We start from the raw sequence: 23,796 nt of genomic DNA on the forward strand, positions 1-23,796 counted from the left end.
ACATTCTGAAGATAGTGGTAGAATATAAAAGCAAGAGATTTATTATTTTTTTTCACCAGGACAAACCCCCATATAAGCAGGACTCAAACCTCCTTTCCCTGAGTTAGTAACAAAAAGGAGTTTCAGGAGGTCAGAGCTACCTAATCAGCATTCAAATTACTGCATCTTATCTAAAAAAATACAATGAATCATCAGTCACTCAATCAATGAACCAATCAATCATGTACTTCAAGATATCAGAATATCCAGTCCTATAAATCCTATATTTTATATTTCTAGCATTAATATAGAGGTATAGCTTTAAATAGATATACTTTATATATTTTGTGCCGTTAACTAGCATGGCAACCAAAGTTTCCATAAGAAGTACATTGTAAAAGAGCTGTTAGTTAGCATTAAGGACCTGTTGCCAAGGAGACATGCTTTTATTGCAAAAGGAGATACTGAAGCCAATATTATTCTATTTTATGTAACTGATCATATCTACTAATTTACTGTGATATCAGGCCAACGTTCAGGACATTAACACTTTTAGCGTTAAAACCAGTACTCTAGTTTACACTTTAAAGCCTGCGGCATGCTGAAATGTTTCTCTTCAAATAGACTGACACCTGGACCTGGACTGACGACACCGTGATGAGACTTCAAGCAAGACATGCATAATTAGCATATTTACTTCTAATTCTACAGACTCAACATGAAATTTCAGAGTGATTCTTAAACAAAGCCTTGTCATACTATAGACTGGAGCCTAACCACGTATCTGTCCAAAGGTCAGTTGCTTGATCTTCTTAAAGGCCGTAGTTGGCACACCTAACCTAATCCGTAGCATTACCGTGTCCTCAGAGGTTTAGTAGAAACAAAATCATTGTGAATGTCATAACCCAGTTGCATGTAACAGCTATATACAAAGTTGCATGTACAAAATAGGTTTTTAATGCTAACTCTCCTCAACTGGCCCTATATAAACATTGTGTACAGCTGATTCGTGCACTAGCAGAGAAGGCCGGAGCTTGGCATTGCATCAGCATTTGACTGGAGGAAACAAAAACAAACACAAACAAAGATCCATACCATGCCGACCTAGGAGACCTCCAGTGTTTAAGAACATTTTTTTTTTTTAAACGGTATGGCTCATTTTCATGCTAGTATCGAGAGCAGGTGTTATTTGCAGCTCTGCTCCCAGCCTCCGAAAGCAGGTGCCTAGCCCTGTCCTGTGGGTGGGCTAGCTTATGCAGGTGTGGGGTCCCATTGATTGGAGCTTCAGGCTTCCATCCCCAATCTTCCTTCCCAGACTGCTTCTTCAGCGCTGAGACCAGCTGGGGGTTTCCTTAAAAAGCGTTCCACCGGGTGAACCAGAAGAAAGACTCCAGAAGAAAGACTTTCGGCTCAAGTCTCTACTGCTCAGAGTTCGGAGGATTCTCACTGTGAGCCTTTGTCTATCAACCATGAGATATCTCCCGTCCTGGAAAAACAGACCACGCTGAAATTAAGCATATGTTTATACCATCTCGACTTTACACAATAAAAGGATAGAAACATAAATTAGAGCTGCAAGTGTACTTCACCCCATAAAAAAACATCACTGAAACGTGTGCCCGTACTTGCCATGGGTGAACATCCTTCGATTTATGTAAGCAAAATAGAAAAGAAGACATGACTAAGCTGGTCAGTCAGTCTGCACCTTCCACTGAGTCAGATGCAAAAGTTTTAAAATAATTTTGTAGTTTATAGGACATGCATAAAGAAACATTTAAAGCAATTGCAAGCCACAGTAATGGGAAAAGGCCATTGAGCATGCAGATAACCAGCTATCGACAGCAAACTGCCTACACAGTAGTGCTAATGTAAATGTGTGTGGGCAAGGGACGTTTCTATCTTTTCCAGCAAAAAGACACAGAATCACCTTCCTCGCAGTGCAGTAGAGATTGTTTAATGGCAGAATGGCACTGTTCACATTCACGTTACTGTACACAAGTGCACAGGCTACACAGCAACTGTGAGCTACAGCTCCAGTTACTAATGCACAGGTGCACAGTACATAGCTTGTGTGCCACTGTTACACAGTTCAGAGTTTAAATTTTGTCAGTCTGAGCTGTTGCCCACAGCTGCCCAGACGAAACCAAGTCTGAACCCTGGGAAATTGAAGGTGAGCAGCTCTGTGGGTGAGGTTTTGGGTTTGTTTTTTTGGTAGGATGGTGAAATGTACTTACTCTACGTCACGCTTCTTAATTGTCTTTCCAGAACCAAAGACCTCAGCGACCCGTGACACAATGGGGTCGTAGTTCATGCTGGCTACGGCTATCACCTCCTCACTCCTGTTGATACAAGGCAGTAAAACAAGAACACACATGTTCGTTACTTACTCCGTATCAGCACAGCTTCTTTGTATAATTTAAAAAATTTTACACGGATACACAAAAGTTCTAGATTTGAACTACAGTGTAGTGACTAGTGAATGCGACACCACACACAGAAAAACAAGCATAACCACCCCAGTGGTGATAAATGACGCTTTAGTGTGAATTCCCAGAGTCAGGGTATATAAATAAGGGGGATGTGTCTGCTCTGGAGCTGTATGGCAATTTTTGCATCCCAAATTTAAACTTCAGCACCAGTGAGGTAATCTTTCAGTTTCTGTTACCTCAAACTGCGGCAGATTATTTTTACATTGGGTTGGTGTGCTTACTTGGTGTAGAAAGCCACGAATTTCAACTCATCCAAATCTCCCTGGATGATGACATCATCAAAGCCTTCTCCATAACCTTAGCAGGAAAGTTTGGAGCGTGTGAGATGCTATATAAGAATGACATTATGTTGAATTTTTCTATATATAACACACACTACACAAATCGAGTGTAATCTTCCTTACCTGCGTAGCGTATGCTTTTTCCAAACATAGCACTCCAGAAGTAAGGCACCGTTCTAATCTCTGAGGCTTTTCCCATCATGCCCAAAGCTGCAACCCTCCCTACAGATTAAGGAGTGTTAGTAGGCTGAGACCTTTACCATTGCACTATATGCATAATGAAATAACTCCAGTTTTAGAGGGAGCGCTGACTGGGGCTTAAGCAGACAGCCTGATGTCTGTGGAGCGTACCATGGACATGGGCCATCTGCCAGTGAGGGATGTTCACCTTCTTATTGCCACGCAGAGCCAACGGAAACGTTACGACATCGCCGCCAGCAAACACTCCATCTGCGTTCGTCTGCATCATCTGAACAAGGAAACAGTAGATGCTTACCTTGCGCTTGGGCCTGTAAACTTTGTATTAATAAGCCAACAAAAAAATTAAAAATCAAAACAGGAACATTTAAGGGGTCACACACGGCACAGACAGTGCTAACGAGACTTTTCTCTCAGTTGATATGTTCTGGGCGGAGGACGCCTGCTTTGTTCATGCAGTAACATTATATCGCGAGGCGGAATGTGAGCTGCTACCTTGTTGACGGTGATGAAGCCCTTGGAGTCCATGTGAACTCCGCTCTGTTTGAGAAACGCCGTGGCAGGACTTGATCCTGTAGAGGCATCGTGCCACAGCTTAGAAATGTGCAGCACACTACACTGTACATCAAAGCATAAGATCGTGATCACATTCACTTCCAGCGGCAAAGTGCTCGCATCGCTATAGCAAGAGGAGAAGCCAACGTGGCCACTCACCTGTGCCGATAACACACACGTCCGCTCTTAAGACCTTGCCGCTTTTCAGAACAACTTCTTTTAACTGACCAAACAAAAGACACGCGTGAGAGTACACCTTCTGCTGCAGCTGTTGTCTAAGCACTTACAGATTGCTATTGTCAAAGTAATATCAGTATGTTTCGGATCAGATAAACGGTAAAATAATTTCAGGGCAACTTAAGATGTATCCCGGTGTTATCAACAATTTCCCGGATGCCCCAGTAACATATCACCCAGGAAACGGTGATTAATATTCAATCATTATTGGATTGTTATAGCCACTAAGTTCACCTTCTAAGAATGTTGACAGAATGCTGACAGTATTGACAGAAGCAGGGCCACCATCTGGGACAGGTGTTGCATGTAACCACACTATTACGCTATTACATGTAACCACACTGTTACGCTGTTACATGCACCCGCACTATTTATTTACACGGCCTTTGCAGCCCTTGGCTGAGAGACACTCACCGAATAAGAAAGACAAAAGGGATAGAGTGAGAAAAAGGAAGGAAGACAGAGGGAGAGCCCATGTCCCGTCTGTTTCTCTCACTTCCTGGATACCTGTCCATGATGCCCCCGCATTTCCGACACCTCGTTCAGCATGTAGAACTTCACCCTGTTCCCCTCGAACAGCTGCCACGGGAGAGCACAGTACATGGTCAAGCCCCTGACCACCAGCCAGCCACTGTACAGTGCACTCCCCATTCTGGTTCTCTGTGTCCTTCCCTAAGTTGACGTTTGCTTTAATCTGTGTAATGGTCTGGGTGAGGTCAGGCTGTCTGTTCTAGTCTAAACACCTCTGAAGTCGTAACTGTGTTTGAGCTTAAATAAAAATGATCAGTTACTGAATAGGGTTTGAGAGATAAAGTCAACCATATTTGAGCCACTTAGGCGATTTCTTAAAGGGGCAAGAACAGTGAGCAGTAAGTGTGAGCTTTATTAGTCCATCTCTGGCTTCTGTATGTGTGAGGGACCTTATGCTCAAGACCTTGTAAGATGTGTCAGAGCAATATGTTAGTCTCATCTCACTCTCACGCAGTGCAACACATGGAAACAGCATACAGGGAACAAACACATTCTCAGCTTGTCATTTCAATCCCCTAAGCACAGTAGTCTTTGACGTGTTTGGAAAATTCTAAAAAGGTTATGTCCCTACAATTTATTTGCCACATAAGGTTATAGATTTGGCTGCGTGACCTCTGTCTGCCTGTGTTTGGTCTAAGGTCATGGGTTTGGCTGTGTGACCTCTGTCTTCCTGTGTTTGGTCTAAGGTTATGGGTTTGGCTGTGTGACCTCTGTCTGCCTGTGTTTGGTCTAAGGTCATGGGTTTGGCTGTGTGACCTCTGTCTGCCTGTGTTTGGTCTAAGGTCATGGGTTTGGCTGTGTGACCTCTGTCTGCCTGTGTTTGGTCTAAGGTCATGGGTTTGGCTGTGTGACCTCTGTCTGCCTGTGTTTGGTCTAAGGTCATGGGTTTGGCTGTGTGACCTCTGTCTGCCTGTGTTTGGTCTAAGGTCATGGGTTTGGCTGTGTGACCTCTGTCTGCCTGTGTTTGGTCTAAGGTTATGGGTTTGGCTGTGAGACCTCTGTCTGCCTGTGTTTGGTCTAAGGTCATGGGTTTGGCTGTGTGACCTCTGTCTGCCTGTGTTTGGTCTAAGGTTATGGGTTTGGCTGTGAGACCTCTGTCTTCCTGTGTTTGGTCTAAGGTCATGGGTTTGGCTGTGTGACCTCTGTCTGCCTGTGTTTGGTCTAAGGTTATGGGTTTGGCTGTGTGACCTCTGTCTGCCTGTGTTTGGTCTAAAGTCATGGGTTTGGCTGTGTGACCTCTGTCTGCCTGTGTTTGGTCTAAGGTTATGGGTTTGGCTGTGTGACCTCTGTCTTCCTGTCTTTGGTCTAAAGTCATGGGTTTGGCTGTGTGACCTCTGTCTGCCTGTGTTTGGTCTAAGGTTATGGGTTTGGCTGTGTGACCTCTGTCTGCCTGTGTTTGGTCTAAAGTCATGGGTTTGGCTGTGTGACCTCTGTCTGCCTGTGTTTGGTCTAAGGTTATGGGTTTGGCTGTGTGACCTCTGTCTTCCTGTCTTTGGTCTAAAGTCATGGGTTTGGCTGTGAGACCTCTGTCTGCCTGTGTTTGGTCTAAGGTCATGGGTTTGGCTGTGAGACCTCTGTCTGCCTGTGTTTGGTCTAAGGTTATGGGTTTGGCTGTGAGACCTCTGTCTTCCTGTGTTTGGTCTAAGGTCATGGGTTTGGCTGTGTGACCTCTGTCTGCCTGTGTTTGGTCTAAGGTTATGGGTTTGGCTGTGTGACCTCTGTCTTCCTGTCTTTGGTCTAAAGTCATGGGTTTGGCTGTGAGACCTCTGTCTGCCTGTGTTTGGTCTAAGGTCATGGGTTTGGCTGTGAGACCTCTGTCTGCCTGTGTTTGGTCTAAGGTTATGGGTTTGGCTGTGAGACCTCTGTCTGCCTTTGTTTGGTCTAAGGTCATGGGTTTGGCTGTGTGACCTCTGTCTGCCTGTGTTTGGTCTAAGGTTATGGGTTTGGCTGTGTGACCTCTGTCTTCCTGTCTTTGGTCTAAAGTCATGGGTTTGGCTGTGAGACCTCTGTCTGCCTGTGTTTGGTCTAAGGTCATGGGTTTGGCTGTGTGACCTCTGTCTGCCTGTGTTTGGTCTAAGGTCATGGGTTTGGCTGTGTGACCTCTGTCTGCCTGTGTTTGGTCTAAGGTTATGGGTTTGGCTGTGAGACCTCTGTCTTCCTGTGTTTGGTCTAAGGTCATGGGTTTGGCTGTGTGACCTCTGTCTGCCTGTGTTTGGTCTAAGGTTATGGGTTTGGCTGTGTGACCTCTGTCTGCCTGTGTTTGGTCTAAAGTCATGGGTTTGGCTGTGTGACCTCTGTCTGCCTGTGTTTGGTCTAAGGTCATGGGTTTGGCTGTGTGACCTCTGTCTGCCTGTGTTTGGTCTAAGGTCATGGGTTTGGCTGTGTGACCTCTGTCTGCCTGTGTTTGGTCTAAGGTTATGGGTTTGGCTGTGAGACCTCTGTCTTCCTGTGTTTGGTCTAAGGTCATGGGTTTGGCTGTGTGACCTCTGTCTGCCTGTGTTTGGTCTAAGGTCATGGGTTTGGCTGTGAGACCTCTGTCTTCCTGTGTTTGGTCTAAGGTCATGGGTTTGGCTGTGAGACCTCTGTCTTCCTGTGTTTGGTCTAAGGTCATGGGTTTGGCTGTGTGACCTCTGTCTGCCTGTGTTTGGTCTAAGGTTATGGGTTTGGCTGTGAGACCTCTGTCTTCCTGTGTTTGGTCTAAGGTCATGGGTTTGGCTGTGTGACCTCTGTCTGCCTGTGTTTGGTCTAAGGTCATGGGTTTGGCTGTGTGACCTCTGTCTGCCTGTGTTTGGTCTAAGGTCATGGGTTTGGCTGTGTGACCTCTGTCTGCCTGTGTTTGGTCTAAGGTCATGGGTTTGGCTGTGTGACCTCTGTCTTCCTGTCTTTGGTCTAAAGTCATGGGTTTGGCTGTGAGACCTCTGTCTGCCTGTGTTTGGTCTAAGGTCATGGGTTTGGCTGTGAGACCTCTGTCTTCCTGTGTTTGGTCTAAGGTCATGGGTTTGGCTGTGTGACCTCTGTCTGCCTGTGTTTGGTCTAAGGTCATGGGTTTGGCTGTGTGACCTCTGTCTGCCTGTGTTTGGTCTAAGGTCATGGGTTTGGCTGTGTGACCTCTGTCTGCCTGTGTTTGGTCTAAGGTCATGGGTTTGGCTGTGTGACCTCTGTCTGCCTGTGTTTGGTCTAAGGTCATGGGTTTGGCTGTGAGACCTCTGTCTTCCTGTGTTTGGTCTAAGGTCATGGGTTTGGCTGTGTGACCTCTGTCTGCCTGTGTTTGGTCTAAGGTTATGGGTTTGGCTGTGAGACCTCTGTCTTCCTGTGTTTGGTCTAAGGTCATGGGTTTGGCTGTGTGACCTCTGTCTGCCTGTGTTTGGTCTAAGGTTATGGGTTTGGCTGTGAGACCTCTGTCTTCCTGTGTTTGGTCTAAGGTCATGGGTTTGGCTGTGTGACCTCTGTCTGCCTGTGTTTGGTCTAAGGTCATGGGTTTGGCTGTGTGACCTCTGTCTGCCTGTGTTTGGTCTAAGGTCATGGGTTTGGCTGTGAGACCTCTGTCTGCCTGTGTTTGGTCTAAGGTCATGGGTTTGGCTGTGAGACCTCTGTCTGCCTGTGTTTGGTCTAAGGTCATGGGTTTGGCTGTGAGACCTCTGTCTGCCTGTGTTCTGTTCTGACAAGGCTTAGAAAAACCCTGAAGAATCTTTTCAGCACTTCCGCCCTGCTGCCTGTGATTTACACACATTGCGATCGTTGGCAATTTTTTAAATGCTGACACACTCTTTCGGGCTTTTTGCCACAGGGAAAAGCCAGACTTAGTCCCTGCTGTCCAGCTTGGCATTGTGTTCTGAAAGGCACATACGACGATTTTCATGTCCTCCTTCTTCGACCTCCACCTCTAAGAATATCTGGTTTCTCATCATTCTTCCATGTAAATAACTGGAAATTACATCCAATTGTTTGGGGCATCTGTCTTCTTAATGTGCAAAACATTGATCTTTGGGCTGCTAGGGCTTTGTGAGACTTGCCACCGATTGCTGTACATTGGTCAGTGAAAATGTGTTACAACACTTTCATACAAGTTCAATGACTCTCCACAAAAGTGTGTAATAGTTTAAAACTTCACAAGCATACCACTGTCCTTTACAAGCAACGAGGGCATCAGTTAAAATGAAGGAAAAGGATGGACAGACAGACAGACAGACATAGAACATAGAATTAGTTCTAGTAAACACAGCGTGATATTGAGTTGTAGTGAGACTAGAACCTGAGTGCATGTGTTCTCACCCTCATCAGAGATTTCCCTACTTTCTCGCCAAGGGCTTTGCGGAATGGCACGGCGTCAATGCCGATCACAGACACAGAGTGGGCTTTGTCTGTCAGGGCTGCGGCCACCTCCATACCTGAACACAAGCACAACACACTTTAGCTTACACACCTGAACACGGGTATGCATACATTACCATGCATTCCTGAGCACAGGCACGCATACATTAGCTTACACACCTGAGCACAGGTACGCATACATTAGCTTACACTCCTGAGCACAGATAGGCTTACATTAGCTTACACCCCTGAGAACAGTTAGACATACATTATCTTACATACCTGAGCACATGTATGCATACATTAGCTTACACACCTGAGCAGAGGTACACAAACATCAGCTTACACACCTGAGCACAGGTACGCATACATTAACTTACACACCTTAGCACAGGTACGCATACATTAGCTTACACTCCTGAGCACAGATAGGCTTACATTAGCTTACACCCCTGAGAACAGTTAGACATACATTATCTTACATACCTGAGCACATGTATGCATACATTAGCTTACACACCTGAGCAGAGGTACACAAACATCAGCTTACACACCTGAGCACAGGTACGCATACATTATCTTACACTCCTGAGCACAGATTGGCTTACATTATCTTACACCCCTGAGCACATGTATGCATACATTAGCTTACACCCCTGAGCACATGTATGCATACATTAACTTACACCCCTGAGAACAGTTAGACATACATCAGCTTACACACCTGAGCACAGGTACGCATACATTAACTTACACACCTTAGCACAGGTACGCATACATTAGCTTACACTCCTGAGCACAGATAGGCATACATTATCTTACACACCTGAGCACAGGTACGCATACATTATCTTACACACCTGAGCACAGGTACGCATACATTATCTTACACAAATGAGCACAGGTACGCATACATCAGCTTACATGCTTGAGCACCTGAGCATACACTACACACCTCAAGTCACTCTACATCTCCAGCATAGGTCATTCTATAACCAATCACAGGTGACCAAAAATGATTTCAGACTTCATTATCACAAATACTTACACTTTGTATGAAATACAGTATGCACAATTATGTATTCAGACACTTCTAATTCATCTATTTACTAAGTCTCTAGTGTTACCAAGCTGATGGGTATGGCAATGCATTTAATAATAATAATAATAATAATAATAATAATAATAATAATACAGTAATATTAAAATATGTGTCATGAATCTCACCAGTAAAGGAGGTGCCCACAATGACAGCGTTCCTACTGCCAGCCAGCCTGGCTATGCTGTTAGCATCTTCAGGGGTTCTCAGGTGAAACACATTGCCAATGTCTTTCCCCTTGTAATTTATGGTCCTGGGTCTACAACCGCATGAGAGAGAGAGTTAAGCAGTTACTGCAACATAGCCTGCTAACTGTAATCCCACTGCTATGACTGAGCCTATGAAACAACTCCACGTCTACATCTACATCTACATCTACATCTACATCCACACCTACCATTCTTCTCAGGCAAGGTGGATGCATTTGCTAACAGCGTATAACAAATAGATCAACTGGGCAATGTTCTGAAATACATATCTTTCTAGACCCCCCCCACCCCATGTATTTTACATCAACAATGAACATCAGTCAGTTGAATTTTTCCCAGAAAAACTCTTCATATTTCTTATTGATAATGCTTATAGAAAGGAAATAATTATTCATTCTTCAATGAAGTCTCAAAGCTTGAATGAGATAACGATGATAGTAACGATGAGAAAACGCTGACTAAGCAAGAATGTTTGATTTGGGAAAACTATCTTCACTCCAGAAGCCTCAGAATTCACCTGATCTTTTCAGATGGTTCACCTATTTCAGACTCATCGGACTGTTGACTGTTGAATGATTAATGATTTCCACAGCAAAAAAATGTACCAAAGATTTTAATCTTATGATGCATAGGGAGCAAAAATTACAAGATTTTAATCTTATAATGCATAGGGAGCAGAATTTGTCTTTTTTCTTTGTATGTTAATTGTCAGCATTGGGAAATTGACCTTTTGCAAACTTTTTTTTAATGTAATGCCATCATTAAACAACCTCTTTTCATGTTTAGCACATGATCATTTAAACAATTATAATAAGCTATTATTTCTTAGTGAGATAATACCCAATGATAAGGCTGATCATTTTCCCACAAAGGTCATTAATTCATTTAGTCATTTTGTCATGATTTGGCCTTCAGTCAAAACTGTGTGCTGTGCTGTCCTGTGCTGTGCTGTGCTGTCCTGTGCTAGGGACATAGGCTTGCAAATGTAGCAGTTCGGGTGTCGTACATGAACACTGGCAGCTAAAAGAGAGTTGCCCTAAGACATGTGCTATCCTTAGGCTACCTGCTTCCTGTTGCAATGAAGAGTTTCCTGTATTCCATCTTATAGCCATCCTGAAACATCACGGTCTTTGTCTTTACGTCCACGGACACAGCCTGTAGGAAATGTGACACGTAAACAGTGTACAACACTTCAGGGAGCACAAGGGCAACTGCTGAGCTTCAAAGAACGAACCCGTACTCTCAGCTAGCATGCACTTTTCTGTAAATGTGTGCTGGACATTTGAGGTCAGGCCTACGTGACCGACGCGTGCAGCTCAGCGCCAGACTCACCTCTTTCTCCAGGAAGAGTTCGATGTCGTGGGTCTGGAAGAACTCCATCGAGCGCAACTGAAGCTGCTCAGCTGTGCTTTCTAATGACTACAAAGACAAAACCATTCAAGAAACAGTCAACTTGAACAAGGAGTTTGGTGGTCTGCTAGACTGACGGCAGTATCAACATGCGTTTGCGGAGGAAGACGCAGGGAAGAGTGTGGCCAGTCTTGGCTGCGAGGCCCCCACTTTGGTCTAAACGGCAGAGGCTTGTCACGCTGTACAAACCTTACTCAGTTTAGGCCTGTCATAGGGTGGGTGCTTGTCCATGGTGCACATGACGATACGGTCGGTATAGCCCTCCTGCCTAAGCGTCTCAGCACATACCAAGGCCGCAGGACCTGATAGGGAGGGAGGGAGGGAGATTGCAGTTCAGTCTCACTTAAAGAGTGGTAAATACAGTCCTACTGTGAGGTAGTTTCACACTTATAAATAATGAACGTATAGGACTATATTTGATTTCAAAGCCAGCTGAAAAGAACTTTAAATAGCATCTTAAAGATATTCGTCATACTTTAATTGCACATGGTATACTAACTAGTCCCAGACATAAATATGTTCATTCAAGAAAATCTTGTTCAGAGACATCTGAAATACTTTTTGACACCATTCCAGATTCTTCATATGCTCATATCTCATATACTTCATATAAAGTAAGATAGCTGTTCATAGAGAGCTGTTGATAGAGAGCGGTTCGTAGAGAGCTGTTGATAGAGAGCTGTTCGTAGAGAGCTGTTGCTAGAGACCATTCGTAGAGAGCTGTTGCTAGAGACCGTTCGTAGAGAGCTGTTTGTAGAGAGCGGTTCGTAGAGAGAGCTGTTTGTAGAGAGCTGTTCACAGAGAGCGTTCGTAGAGAGCTATTGCTAGAGACCGTTCGTAGAGAGCTGTTTGTAGAGAGCGGTTCGTAGAGAGAGCTGTTTGTAGAGAGCTGTTCGTAGAGAGCTGTTCGTAGAGAGCTGTTGCTAGAGACCGTTCGTAGAGAGCTGTTTGTAGAGAGCGGTTCGTAGAGAGAGCTGTTTGTAGAGAGCTGTTCACAGAGAGCGTTCGTAGAGAGCTGTTGCTAGAGACCGTTCGTAGAGAGCTGTTGATAGAGAGCTGTTCGTAGAGAGCTGTTGCTAGAGACCGTTCGTAGAGAGCTGTTGCTAGAGAGCGGTTCGTAGAGAGAGCTGTTTGTAGAGAGCGGTTCGTAGAGAGAGCTGTTTGTAGAGAGCTGTTCACAGAGAGCTGTTCACAGAGAGCGTTCGTAGAGAGCTATTGCTAGAGACCGTTCGTAGAGAGCTGTTTGTAGAGAGCGGTTCGTAGAGAGAGCTGTTCACAGAGAGCTGTTCACAGAGAGAGCTGTTCACAGAGAGCTGTTTGTAGAGAGCGGTTCGTAGAGAGAGCTGTTCACAGAGAGCTGTTCACAGAGAGCTGTTCACAGAGAGCTGTTCACAGAGAGCTGTTCACAGAGAGCTGTTCACAGAGAGCTGTTCATTTGCCAAAGCAAACACAAATATGTGTCCTGACCTGATCCGATGATCAGGACATGGCTGAAGCTTGTGCTGGAGTTGATGACAGCGGAGCACTTCGCTGTGGCCTTTGTTCTCCTCTGTGTTTGAAGAGCCTGAGAGAGATAAGAAACAATTACACCAGCTGGCACATCCTTCCGTCCTGACTAACTTTACACTCTTTACACCCCCTACCACACACACACACACACACACACACACACACACACACACACACAGACACACACACACACACACACACACACACAGACACACACACACACAGAAAACTGAAAGACGGAGCGATCATTTTACCTGCTTGTTTGCCCGTATAATCACCTTGTCCTTTTCGACTCGGACCTGTGTCAAAGAGAAGGCCAACTGTCACTGGCCTCTCATAGCACAGGAGTTTCTCCTGCCCCTCTCGACTGTCTCACCGTTTCTCCTGTCCCACTTTTGCATCTCACAGAGTTTCTCCTGTGTCTCTCATCTGTCTCACACCAGCCCACTGAGTTCTCATAGCTTTCAGGACTTGATTTTCGAACCAGGTAAAATACCCTACTACCGTGAGACAAGGTTAGCATGCGACAGTGTTAAGACGCAGACACTTTAAGAGGGCCACAGAGGTCACGTTAGTCTGACATACTGGCAGCATAAGGCTGTCAGAAGGCTGGATGAAACACCAGGTGTTACCTGAAAGGTGGGGAGACTGTCCAGGCCGGGGAAATCCTCGATGTCTCCTGTCGCAATGTTGAAGCAGGCGCCATGCCATGGACAGCGTACGTGTCCTTTAGATAGGACTCCTGCCAACAGGATGACAACCTTTCAGGTCACTATATCGATAATGCACAGCCCAAGGGGTTGTAAACGTAAGCATACTGTTGAAGGGCATTTGTTTTCTAAAAACTCCTCTTAACTCTTTGCACTTAAAATGCGCCAGGAGAGCTAATTATCAACAGCAGGCCCTGGCATTCTGTTGTGAAGACTTAAAGGGTGATCCCCAGTCTGATAAGAGTGATTTTGCGAGCTCTGTGTAATGGACAATCATGAAATTGTCTTTCTGATAAGGGACTGATAGACATCAGATGTAGCATGTTGGCAAGTTAAGTTTCACTGAAGCGGCCGGACTGGTCAAAGTCTCGTGATGAGCGACGAGCTCAGCAGATATGGACGGTCTCACCCTTAACGAGCGGAGCCCCGTAGTGCGGACATTTGTGCCCCATGGCCCAGAATTCTCCATGTTCCTTAATGAGTAAAGCTCTGCCTGCCCCCATGTCCACCTCACGCATCCTGGTGCATCGCACACACACACACACACACACACACACACACACACACAGAGAGAGAGAGCATTGTATTATTATACTTGTGGGGTATTTCTGTTGACTGTATAACTATTGTAGAGAATTGCTAGGCCTTTTAAACATTACCATGGTAAATAATGTCTACACCTCAACCAAAAGGAAATTATTTAGCTCATTTCATTTTTCGGATAAAAGTAGGGTCAGGGAATATATCAAAATTTTCAGAAAAGTCACTGTTACAGCATTACAGAGGACAAAGGTACAGGTGAGTTAGGTGAGTCATAGGCACGGAGAACAATAGGTAACCAATCACAGCAGAGGCTAGGTAACCAATCACAGCAGGGGCTAGGTAACCAATCACAGCAGGGGCTAGGTAACCAATCACAGCAGGGGCTAGGTAACCAATCACAGCAGGCACTAGGTAACCAATCACAGCAGAGGCTAGGTAACCAATCACAAAAGGGGAAAAGAGAGCGCTTTAATATTCCTAATGCCCACTCACTATATTCTCATTTCACACGAGGTGTCATTACAAAAGAGTAAAAGAGCACCACCCTTTAGTGGTGTTTGTCAGTACAAGCTATTACTTTCATAAGAACTACGCCTTGTAAACACAAGGCAACCTGAGGAAGGTCAGGAGAACATTTAGTGAAGATGACAATGACAACTTTCAGCAAAGACCAGGTGTTGTTCTACACAACACACACCACCCAATCTAAGAAAATATACATATCCATATACTGTTTTTCCACATTCTGCAAATTAAAAACAATAATATAAAGCATTACTGCAAGTTTTATTTTTAAATGCCCACATCAATGAAGTAAGGTAAGTCTAAATAAAACATATTTAGCATTTTAATGTAATTTTAATGGAAAGATCGTACAAAATCAAAAACTAAAATAACTGATTACACAAAAAGTGGAAATGGCTGATATGTTTTTTGTTGCAAGGGCTCATATAAGTATATAGAGGTGAAAAAAAATAACTGAGGACAAAAAATGTTTTTAGCTTGCTTCTTTGCAGTTCGCAAAATATTGAAACGTTATAAATGTTAAGAACAATACAACTTCTGTACAGAAAAAGGTTGTATGAAGTAACACTATGGTGCTGAGCTTCATTCACTAAAGTGTTTGAGAACCAATCGTGAAATGACACTCAAAATGATTGCAATATCAGGTTACATCCATATTGCCAGCCCTGATGATCACAGGGATATTTGATCCCATCAAATCACTAAGTACATGCCCACACACGCGCACACACACACACACACACACACACACACACACACACACACACACACACACACACACACACACACAGTCAATGCGCACAATCTGTTCCTATTATTGAGCTCCTTCACAGAGGAAAGAGGAAAAACGCTGTTATATCATGCTCCAGATATCGACCCATTCCCAAAAAAAACCAAAACAAAACATGGGAACGCTCACGTCACACGTGACACACCACTTTCATTTCCCCACTGGAAGCAGAGTGCAGAGCCTTACTGTCCGTTCTCCAGGTCTTTCACGTGGCAGACGGCGGCCTCGGTGTAGTCACGGGCTTTGTGGTTAGAGCGCAGAGTGGACGCTTCCTCGTCCGAGCAGTGGCCCAGGGAGCCATTTGGACGGCACTCCGAGAATGGGCTGGCCTTGCCGTTCGGAGACATCAGGTCCGTCTCCTTCTCCTTCTCCAGGAGGGTGAGTTCAACTTTGACCTCAACTGTGAAAGGCAAGGGTCAAAGGTCAGGTCAGGTCAAAAGCAGGTTTGAGGATCAATTCTTGCCTCTCCATGGCATTTGTGTGACTATGTTAAAAGCCATATTACATGTAATATTACATACTGCATGTTTAATCAAAGGTTAGATTATGAAAATGACTACATTTGACCTTCCTCTTATTGCCTGTGTAACTTTGAAAGGCCATGCGTAGCCGTGACGCGCGCTTGTTTCCGTTTATGTTAGTTCAAGTCAGTCTGTGCAGCTACTAACCGTAGCTATTTTTCGGAAGGTCAGCTGTGGTATGAATAAATCATACCTGAAATGTAGTTTAATCAGAGTCTGAATCATTCAATGCAAGCACATGCACGAGCTGCATGAGTTCAAATTTAGACGCATGAATGTCAAGTGTGCAGAATGAGCAAGACACTATGTTTATAACACGGAATGCAAGTTTCAAAATTATATCGGGGAATGGTTGTTGTGTAACGTCGCTTTACCACAGCGCACGCAGAACCTGCTCGCTCTCTCTGACTGGAAGAATGTGCCGAGAACTCGGGTGTTAGGCTTTAATCTGAAGGAGAATTCTCACCTGCTGAGCGAAGCTTAATTAAAATCAATGGAAAATCATAAAAGACGACCAAGCCAGCAGTGAAGAAGAAAGAAAGCCGGCTTCGCGTGGTGTGCACCCGATGCTTAGCGATTCCGGACACTGCGCAGAAAGCAGGAGACTCTGACCGAGAGCTGGTTCTTCAGACTGAGAGCTGAGACTTCAGACTGAGATGCACAGGTCTCTAGTCTGACACATATGCAGTATAGATGCACTTTATCCTGTAGAAGCACGTTCGGCTTTAAAAGATACTGAGATTCACATACGTTTATGTCTGTTATCTGTATTTCTGCATAATGCGTAAGCTCTATTATGCTGATGTAATTTTTAAATTATTGATTACATTTATCTGTTTCTCCCAATTTCCTTCTTACTCTGTCCTTGCCTGACTCTCTCTCTCTCTCTCTCTCTCTCTCTATCACACACACACTCACACACACACACACTCAAATAATCGATAATACCACAAACTGATAATACCATTTCCACTTCAGTGTGATTTATCGCTAACGCGGTCACTTCATCGTAGGCCACAGTGTGTAATATAAGATTAAAATGTAATGTGAGTATTTGTCAGAGCCTTTCCTGTGGCTCTGATTGGAAAGACGGATCTGGGGAAAGAATCCTCTGCTGAGCAAGTCATGCTTCAGGCAGAGGTCTGAATAAGCGTTTGCGTGGAAACCTTCAGCAAGCAGCTAAGGTTAGTTTTGAACTGCCATATATGACGACTGTGATTGATTGTTTTGGGAGGTTGTTTTTTTCTTCCAGGGGTTTCATAGCTTGGGTTTTTCCTTTCCAATCTCCCTGCCTTCCAAAAGAGTGCGCTTACTCCTGCATGGCTCAGCGAAAGGTCCCGCTGATGGACGGACGAATGACGGCGTATTTCTATCCTCTAGCATCGCTCTGTCTTTGGGGCGTAAGGCGACATTCAAACAGCTCTACGCTCATATTTCACCGTCTAATCCCTATGAAGGCAGAGAGCAAGTCAGAGCATTAAAATTCCTGGACCAACTAAAGAAAGCCACGCCACAAAAGGCAGTTGGGGGGGGGGGGGGACTGACCTATATGTGCATGGAGAAACAAGTGCCAATTATTAGAGGATTTGAGAGGTTTGGTTGGGGGGGGGGGAGGGGCAGCGACCGCATGCGTCACCTGGTTTGGGTTTGGAGAGGCATCCTCCCATGGTGGGCCGGAGTGAAGCCAGGAGGCCCGGTATGTGGGAAGCCCGTCGAGGGTGCCGGGGGCCCGGGCACGATCAGACGCTTAGGGTGGGCCCCAGGACCTAAGGGTGGACACAGTGCTGCAGCAGGGATGCTTGAACCTGCCTGGCCTGCACTGCCATTTCAGAGCTCAGCCACTGCACATAGCCTGTAGGAAGAAGGACAACAGCGTGACCAACCCTGCTACGGCGGTCCCGAACAGCCAGAAAGTACACGCACACTTAGAGGAAGGAGGACCTGTTTCTATACCTCATCTCTCACACAGCACATCCACGGAGGTGCATGCAGACAAACCCGAGGTACTCAACTCTGGTATTCAACAGGTATTCAACTTTAAATCCCTCCGACCCAAAATCCATGCTCAGATTTTGAAGTCACTTAGAAATCACCAACATTCAGGTACAATAGTCAATCATCCCTCATACCCACCCTTTACCTTTGTTAACAAAGCCAGTTACATTTGCTGACTCCCAGTGACTACAAAACCCAGGTCTGGAAATTGGATTCGAGGTCTACAGTAGGATGTCTCAGCCATGAATAAAAAAGATGAATAGGTGTGGAAAACTAGCCTTGAGACCACTTGGTCACACTGGACAACAGAGTCGGCGTGCGTGTTTTGTGTAATTTATATCCCTTGTGGGTCCTCCTCGACCCTCGTTGCCGCGGTTCCCTTAGAGTGACAACGGCGCGGCCAAGCCACTGCGGAACTATCAGTCACACATCTTCCGCCTCTCTGCTGACACCTCAGCGGCGATCGCTTGCAAGAGCAGTAGGAATGATATATCCGTTCTCTATGCCTGTCTGTGGCTGTCATAACTAGGAGAGACAGGAAGACAACAAAGGAGTCTAGAGCCTCTGGAAAAGACAGCACGGAGTTCACGGTGAAGGCTTTTGATTTCAAACTCCTGGAACCTCATTCAGACAAGGACATGCTCGGCATCTGCAGCAAAAATGTCTTTGTGCAGGCAAACACGTTAAAAGGAATAAGCTGTTGCCTCCACGGTGACAGTGCTAATGAAGGTATAAAAGGTTCCCGTGGGCAAGAGATTATCCAGTGCAGAGCCAGGAATCCGTCATCTTCCCGAACTCCACACATGTAGTTAGCTTAGCTTAGCTAGCACTTACTCTCCACTGGAGGGTGTTGAGCTGTGCTAGCTGACAGAAAAATACCCACTAAAAACTCCTTAAGTGCCTTAACTTGGCCATAAGAAATCTCATTATGTAATGAAACTGATTCTTATCGATGGCTGTGGGGTTTCTTCATCCAGCATGCTATAAAACGACTCGAATAAATCTAATAAGAGAAATTTGGAGGGGGGGGGGTGAATGTGTTTTAAGCTACACTAAATGCACAGTCACTAATATTAGAAAATGTAAGTTAAAGTAATAGAAATAAACTAAATATAAGTAACAGCAGGTCAGCAGACTTTGCTACCTCACAAGAAACAGTCTTTTATTTCTTTTACACAAGAATAAATCAGCTAATTGTGGTAAGAACTCTATCACAGTGACATACGAGCAGAACAAAGTTTACAACAATTTAAGTGCCTTTTTACAAGTGTCTGTGAGATACACTGGTAGGAAAATGAGAGAAGAGCGATAACTCACAACACCTCCATAAACGAGACGATAGAATGACTCGAAAGCTTAACCTCTGTAACAAACCCCACGAAGCATATGAGACTTCCACGGTCCCAAACCTAGCGCGCCAGTTGTTTCCAGCTCAGGCACAGCATTTAAAATGTTTAAACAGCTTTTCAGGGGCTCTGCTAAAAGGACCACTTGATATTCACATCACACTCAAAGGTCCTTGATGTGGCAAATGGAAAGAACAATAGTCCTTCTTAATGAGAGAGAGGTCGGTGGTGTCCCACGCTGCATGCAGTAGTGGGAACGTTTGGAGGCACTTCAAACTTTAACATTGCCCATACCAAATTCCCATTTTATGTACATATAGTATATAAAGTGAGTCACCATGTTTATTAAGTAGATTTGTCGATTTAGTTGTTTTCTTTAAAGAGACATGATACGTTTTTTGGGGTGTTGCATTCTGATTTAGCAATGACCATAAACATTGTGCGAAAGTAAGCAAGCATCCCTTTTGCACTTTTAACGCCTCATTTCTAAGCCACTGAATAAGAAATTCACTGAGGCTCCAGCTACTGGATGTGTCTCTCAACCCAAAACAGGTCAAGAAGATATCCAGTCTTTACAGTGTATGGCACGTATATCACTAACCCTGGAAGGCCTGTCTGCAAACTTCTAATAACCTCCCGTCCAATCAGCTAACTACTCGCTAACTACACGCCCGGCCGTGAACTGGAATGTGTATAGAGCCAGCACGCTATCGGGCTCCTTTCTGGTTGTCAGTGGTTAAAGTCAAGATTAGATCACCACGGGTGACGCAATCCGTAGTATAATATGATATCAGTCTACGTCACTGCTGACCTGCAGGAAGCGCGGACACAGGGCAAGCGTGTCAATGACAGGATCAGTCCGAGCAAGACGACGAGCAGAGGAAAGAAGAGCTTCTACGTTAAGATCAAGTCAAGAAAAGTGATATCCTTCAGCAGACGGCACATACAATGGGACAGAGACGGCATGCAAAGACCACGCAGATCAGACGAGCGAGCGGAGTCTGTGTGCTTCGGTGGAAAAAAAAAAAAACATTTGTGAATAAGAGATGCCATGTGAGCGTTCGTCCTTACCATCAGCACCACATCCAAACCCATTCTGAGAAAACCAGCTTGCAGGGCCCTGCAGAAGCATCTCAGCTTTTCTGCACATCCAACATCCCCTCGCGCCCTGCTGGAGCCAACAGGGCGTCCGCAAGTGGGGGAGAGACGCAAGAGTCACCTGCTGCTCCTCGACTCCTCCAGTCCCTGTGTTCCCTGGCACGGCTAAAGGCAAGCTGCTGTTCCCTGGGGGCTTTCCAGGGACACTGACAGCCCATACAGCTCACAAGACTCGCCGCACGAACTCTCACATACACACACACACACACACACACACACAGTTTATCATCTGAGATGGTGTGTGACCGACACAGGAGTCCAAAGGCCACTGGAAATCCCATCATTACATCTGCGTGGCCTGCCGGAACTTGGGAACACACACCGCTGTCTCCTGGCCCTGATTGGATCACAGCTGCAGTGTGACACGTTGTGTTCGCTGAGAGCACTTTCTGAGGGTTTTCTCTGTGATCACACTTCGAGATCACTCCCTGAGAGCACATTCCGAGAGCACTCACTAAGGGCGCTCTGTGAGTCTTAACCAGTCTGTGCCTCTTTAGCCGGGCCCAGTGCTCCTGTTCGCTGGGGCTCAATTTGCCAGCAGGAAGAATGTTCCAGAAAGCGCCCAGGGTCACTGTCCCAAGGAACCAGGCTGCTTAAGCGTCAAGGTAGCACACTGGTCATCAGCACCTCCGTTTTACCTTTACCACGGCAACGCACGGCCTCAAGTTAATCATTGACCCCCTGATGCTGATCTGGAGGAGATAAGGAGGTTTCACTCAGAGCAAAGCAACTTTCTTACGTTGCATCTCCCTGGCTTGCAATACGCGGAGCATTAATAGGGGTCAAGCTTCAGGACACTTAAAATGTGCTTCCCGTACAGTGGGACAGAGGACACTGACCCTGTGTGACCCCGAACCCTTAGGTTGTGCCGTGCCAGAAAAAAAATCATGTTGTAACTCGCTGAGCTGCGTTTTGAAATCTAATGTTTCACCAGCACATTCATTTACAATGCACTAATACCATCAGCGCAGGCACGGGTGCACACATTGGCAGTTTATTAATGCTCCATTGATTTTGACAAGGCAGCATCCTTTCCTATATAGGAGCTGAACGAATAACATGGGTTATGTGGCTGTGATGGACTGGACTACACAATTCACACTTGGGTTGGGATGCTCACTTCAGGCCATTTAGTTTACAAGTGTTGTGCACGCGCATGTGTGTGTGTCTATATATATCTATATATATATCTATATATATCTATATATATCTATATATATATATATATATATATATATATATATATATATATATATATATATATATATATATATACACAGAGAGAGAGAGAGAGAGAGTTCACATCAGTTTCTGTGAACGTCTTTTTGTCCATGAGTAGAATAAGGTCACTGCAGTTCAGCGTTGATCTTGTTGTGGAATTCAGAGCTCAAGCTGTAGGCCACTGCAGGGTTATGGCACAGTATGCTTCCTGGCTGCATTCAAGTATATGTTTACTGCACTGTCTCTGAGCATATGGAAACCTCTCCCTTTTCCTGTCTAAAAGACACAGCAGAATGAAGCCTTCTCCCAGGAGGACGACGGCAGCTGTGGCCAGTATCTCCACTGTGCGGGTATCCCAGCCAGGTCAGCTGGAGAGTGGGTGATATTTACAGTGCTTTCACTGTGCAAGCAGCTTTGCAGTACAGCTATCAGCTCGAATATTTCAAGTATCAAGACCATCTTTGTGCATGTGTGTGTGTGTGTGTGTGTGTGTGTGTGTGTGTGAGAGAGAGAGAGAGTAGGCGGGGGGCATAACACAGAAAATAGAGAAGGAGAGAGAGAGAGAAAGAAAAATAAGGCAGTTAGAGATTGAAAAAGTTTGGTGCTCTTCATCTCAGTTCATTCATTTTTCATTAGAGAGAGGAGGAGAGAGAGAGAGAGAGCAAGAGAGAGAGCGAGAGAGAGAGGAGAGAGAGAGAGAGAGAGAGAGGGGGACAGAGAGGGGGCGAAAGAGAGAGAGAGAGAGGGAGAGAGAGAGGGGGGGGGACAGAGAGGGGGAGAAAGAGAGAGAGCCAATTTAAGTCTCACTGCACCACACTCTGATGTTCCTCAGCCTCAAAGCCATAATCAGGTACACTGAACATTCAGAACTACCTCCATGTCCCCGTCACCATGCTGGAGTAACTCCGCTGCTCCGCACTGCTCCCACCTTGTTCTTTAGAGCAAAGCGTCTAACCGTTAAAGTTCCTCAGCTCCACGTGTGTCACTGTGCCCGAGGCCAGCTCAGCTCCCGCAGCGTGGTGGAACACTCACCCGACCTGCTCCCCTGCACGAGCAGGTGCAGAGGGGTCCACCTTGGTGCCTTCACTGGGTGGCAAGCGCCACGCGGGGTGCCAGCATTCCAGTGCAGACCCACCGCTGAAACCGTCTTCCTCGCTGCCTGCTCCTGGTGCCTGGCTTCCTCCAGGGATCTGCTCCCAAACCCAGAGCTCCTGCAAAGGGTTCTGGAGTGCTGCGTCCTGTCCTCCAGCGCTTTTACTGCAGTAACCCAGGCAGGCAGTCCAAGTGCGAGCTTCGCACACACAGGCACATGCACTTTCTCTCTCTTGCTCTTTCTCTCACACACACACACACACACACACACACACACACCGAACAGTGGCGGTTGTGCAGGAAGCAGAGACAGCAGTAAGAAGTGATCTGCTCTCTCCTGCTCTCTCCTCCTAGCGCTCGTTCTTTCTAGCACGCCATCTCCCCGCCTGTCTGTTCTGCTTGTCTCTCTCTAGCTGAGGCTGCCGTCTGTAGTTGCAGGTTCTCTTGCCAGCACTTCAGCCGTATGCGGTATTGAGAGAGTTGCTCAGGGGATGCTAACACAGCAGGAATTCTCACAGCACTCTACTTTCTCCCCTCCCCTCCCCTCTCTCACCCCTCCCCTCCCCTCCAACCCCTCCCCTCCCCTCTAACCCCTCCTATCCAACATCGCCCCTCCCCTCTAACCCCGCCTCCTCCCCTCTAACCCCGCCTCCTCCCCTCTAACCCCGCCTCCTCCACTCCCCTACCCCCACCACCTCTCTCAGTCGCATTATTCTCTCTGTCCAATTCTTTCTTCTCCTCCACATACACCCCTATCCTCTCTCTTATATATATGTGTGTGTGTGTGTGTGTGTGTGTGTGTGTGTGTGTGCATGCGTGCGTGCGTGCGTGTGTGTGTTTTATAAGGACCTCTGTGTGATGATTACAGAACATGGAATTTGGCCATTCTGATCGCTCCCTGTTCCATTCCGTTGCTTTTTTTAAATCATTTTTTGGTTGCTGAGGTTAAGGTTAGGGACAGGTTTAGATGTAGGCACTCCAGTGTTTCTCACTGCCTCCATCCTTCTCCCAACTGTCTCCAGTGTTTCTCACTGCCTCCATCCTTCTCCCAGCTGTCTCCAGTGTTTCTCACTGCCTCCATCCTTCT

General features: G+C 45.8%; 1 protein-coding gene across 9 annotated transcripts; it reads right to left on the reverse strand.

Annotated features, from left to right (window-relative positions):
- Nucleotides 1-18: 18 nt before the first annotated feature.
- On the reverse strand, nucleotides 19-23,213 carry aifm3 (AIF family member 3). Of its 9 annotated transcripts, none has more exons than XM_081713920.1 (22): nucleotides 19,215-19,349; nucleotides 18,171-18,417; nucleotides 17,534-17,749; nucleotides 15,563-15,776; nucleotides 13,928-14,037; nucleotides 13,441-13,550; nucleotides 13,063-13,107; nucleotides 12,767-12,863; nucleotides 11,489-11,601; nucleotides 11,222-11,308; nucleotides 10,953-11,044; nucleotides 9,809-9,939; nucleotides 8,543-8,658; nucleotides 4,247-4,318; nucleotides 3,662-3,725; nucleotides 3,443-3,519; nucleotides 3,101-3,218; nucleotides 2,873-2,971; nucleotides 2,690-2,765; nucleotides 2,214-2,318; nucleotides 1,605-1,622; nucleotides 19-1,465 (listed from the first exon to the last, which is right to left on the reverse strand). In XM_081713920.1, the coding sequence occupies exons 3-22, from the start codon at nucleotides 17,562-17,564 to the stop codon at nucleotides 1,423-1,425; spliced, it is 1,818 nt and encodes a 605-aa protein (XP_081570046.1). In that variant the 5' UTR covers nucleotides 17,565-17,749; nucleotides 18,171-18,417; nucleotides 19,215-19,349; the 3' UTR covers nucleotides 19-1,422. The 9 variants fall into 9 exon arrangements, with proteins under 9 accessions (XP_081570046.1, XP_081570045.1, XP_081570050.1 ...); XM_081713919.1 differs by having other exon boundaries at nucleotides 19,210-19,349; XM_081713924.1 differs by having other exon boundaries at nucleotides 1,569-1,622; nucleotides 19,210-19,349.
- Between the last annotated feature and the right edge of the window lie 583 nt (nucleotides 23,214-23,796).

Source organism: Electrophorus electricus, chromosome 5 (assembly GCF_041902795.1).
Source record: "Electrophorus electricus isolate QZ-2024a chromosome 5, ASM4190279v1, whole genome shotgun sequence".
In the NCBI taxonomy this organism is placed as follows: domain Eukaryota; kingdom Metazoa; phylum Chordata; class Actinopteri; order Gymnotiformes; family Gymnotidae; genus Electrophorus; species Electrophorus electricus.

Excerpts from the sequence above, each read along its gene's own strand:
- aifm3 (XM_035530365.2), bottom strand. The coding sequence starts at position 17,564 with ATGGGAGGATGCCTCTCCAAACCCAAACCAG. Across the intron at positions 11,045-11,221 it reads AACTCTTCCTGGAGAAAGAG|GCTGTGTCCGTGGACGTAAA; the intron begins GTGAGTCTGGCG and ends CATTTCCTACAG. Across the intron at positions 3,219-3,442 it reads GCTTCATCACCGTCAACAAG|ATGATGCAGACGAACGCAGA; the intron begins GTAGCAGCTCAC and ends TTCCTTGTTCAG.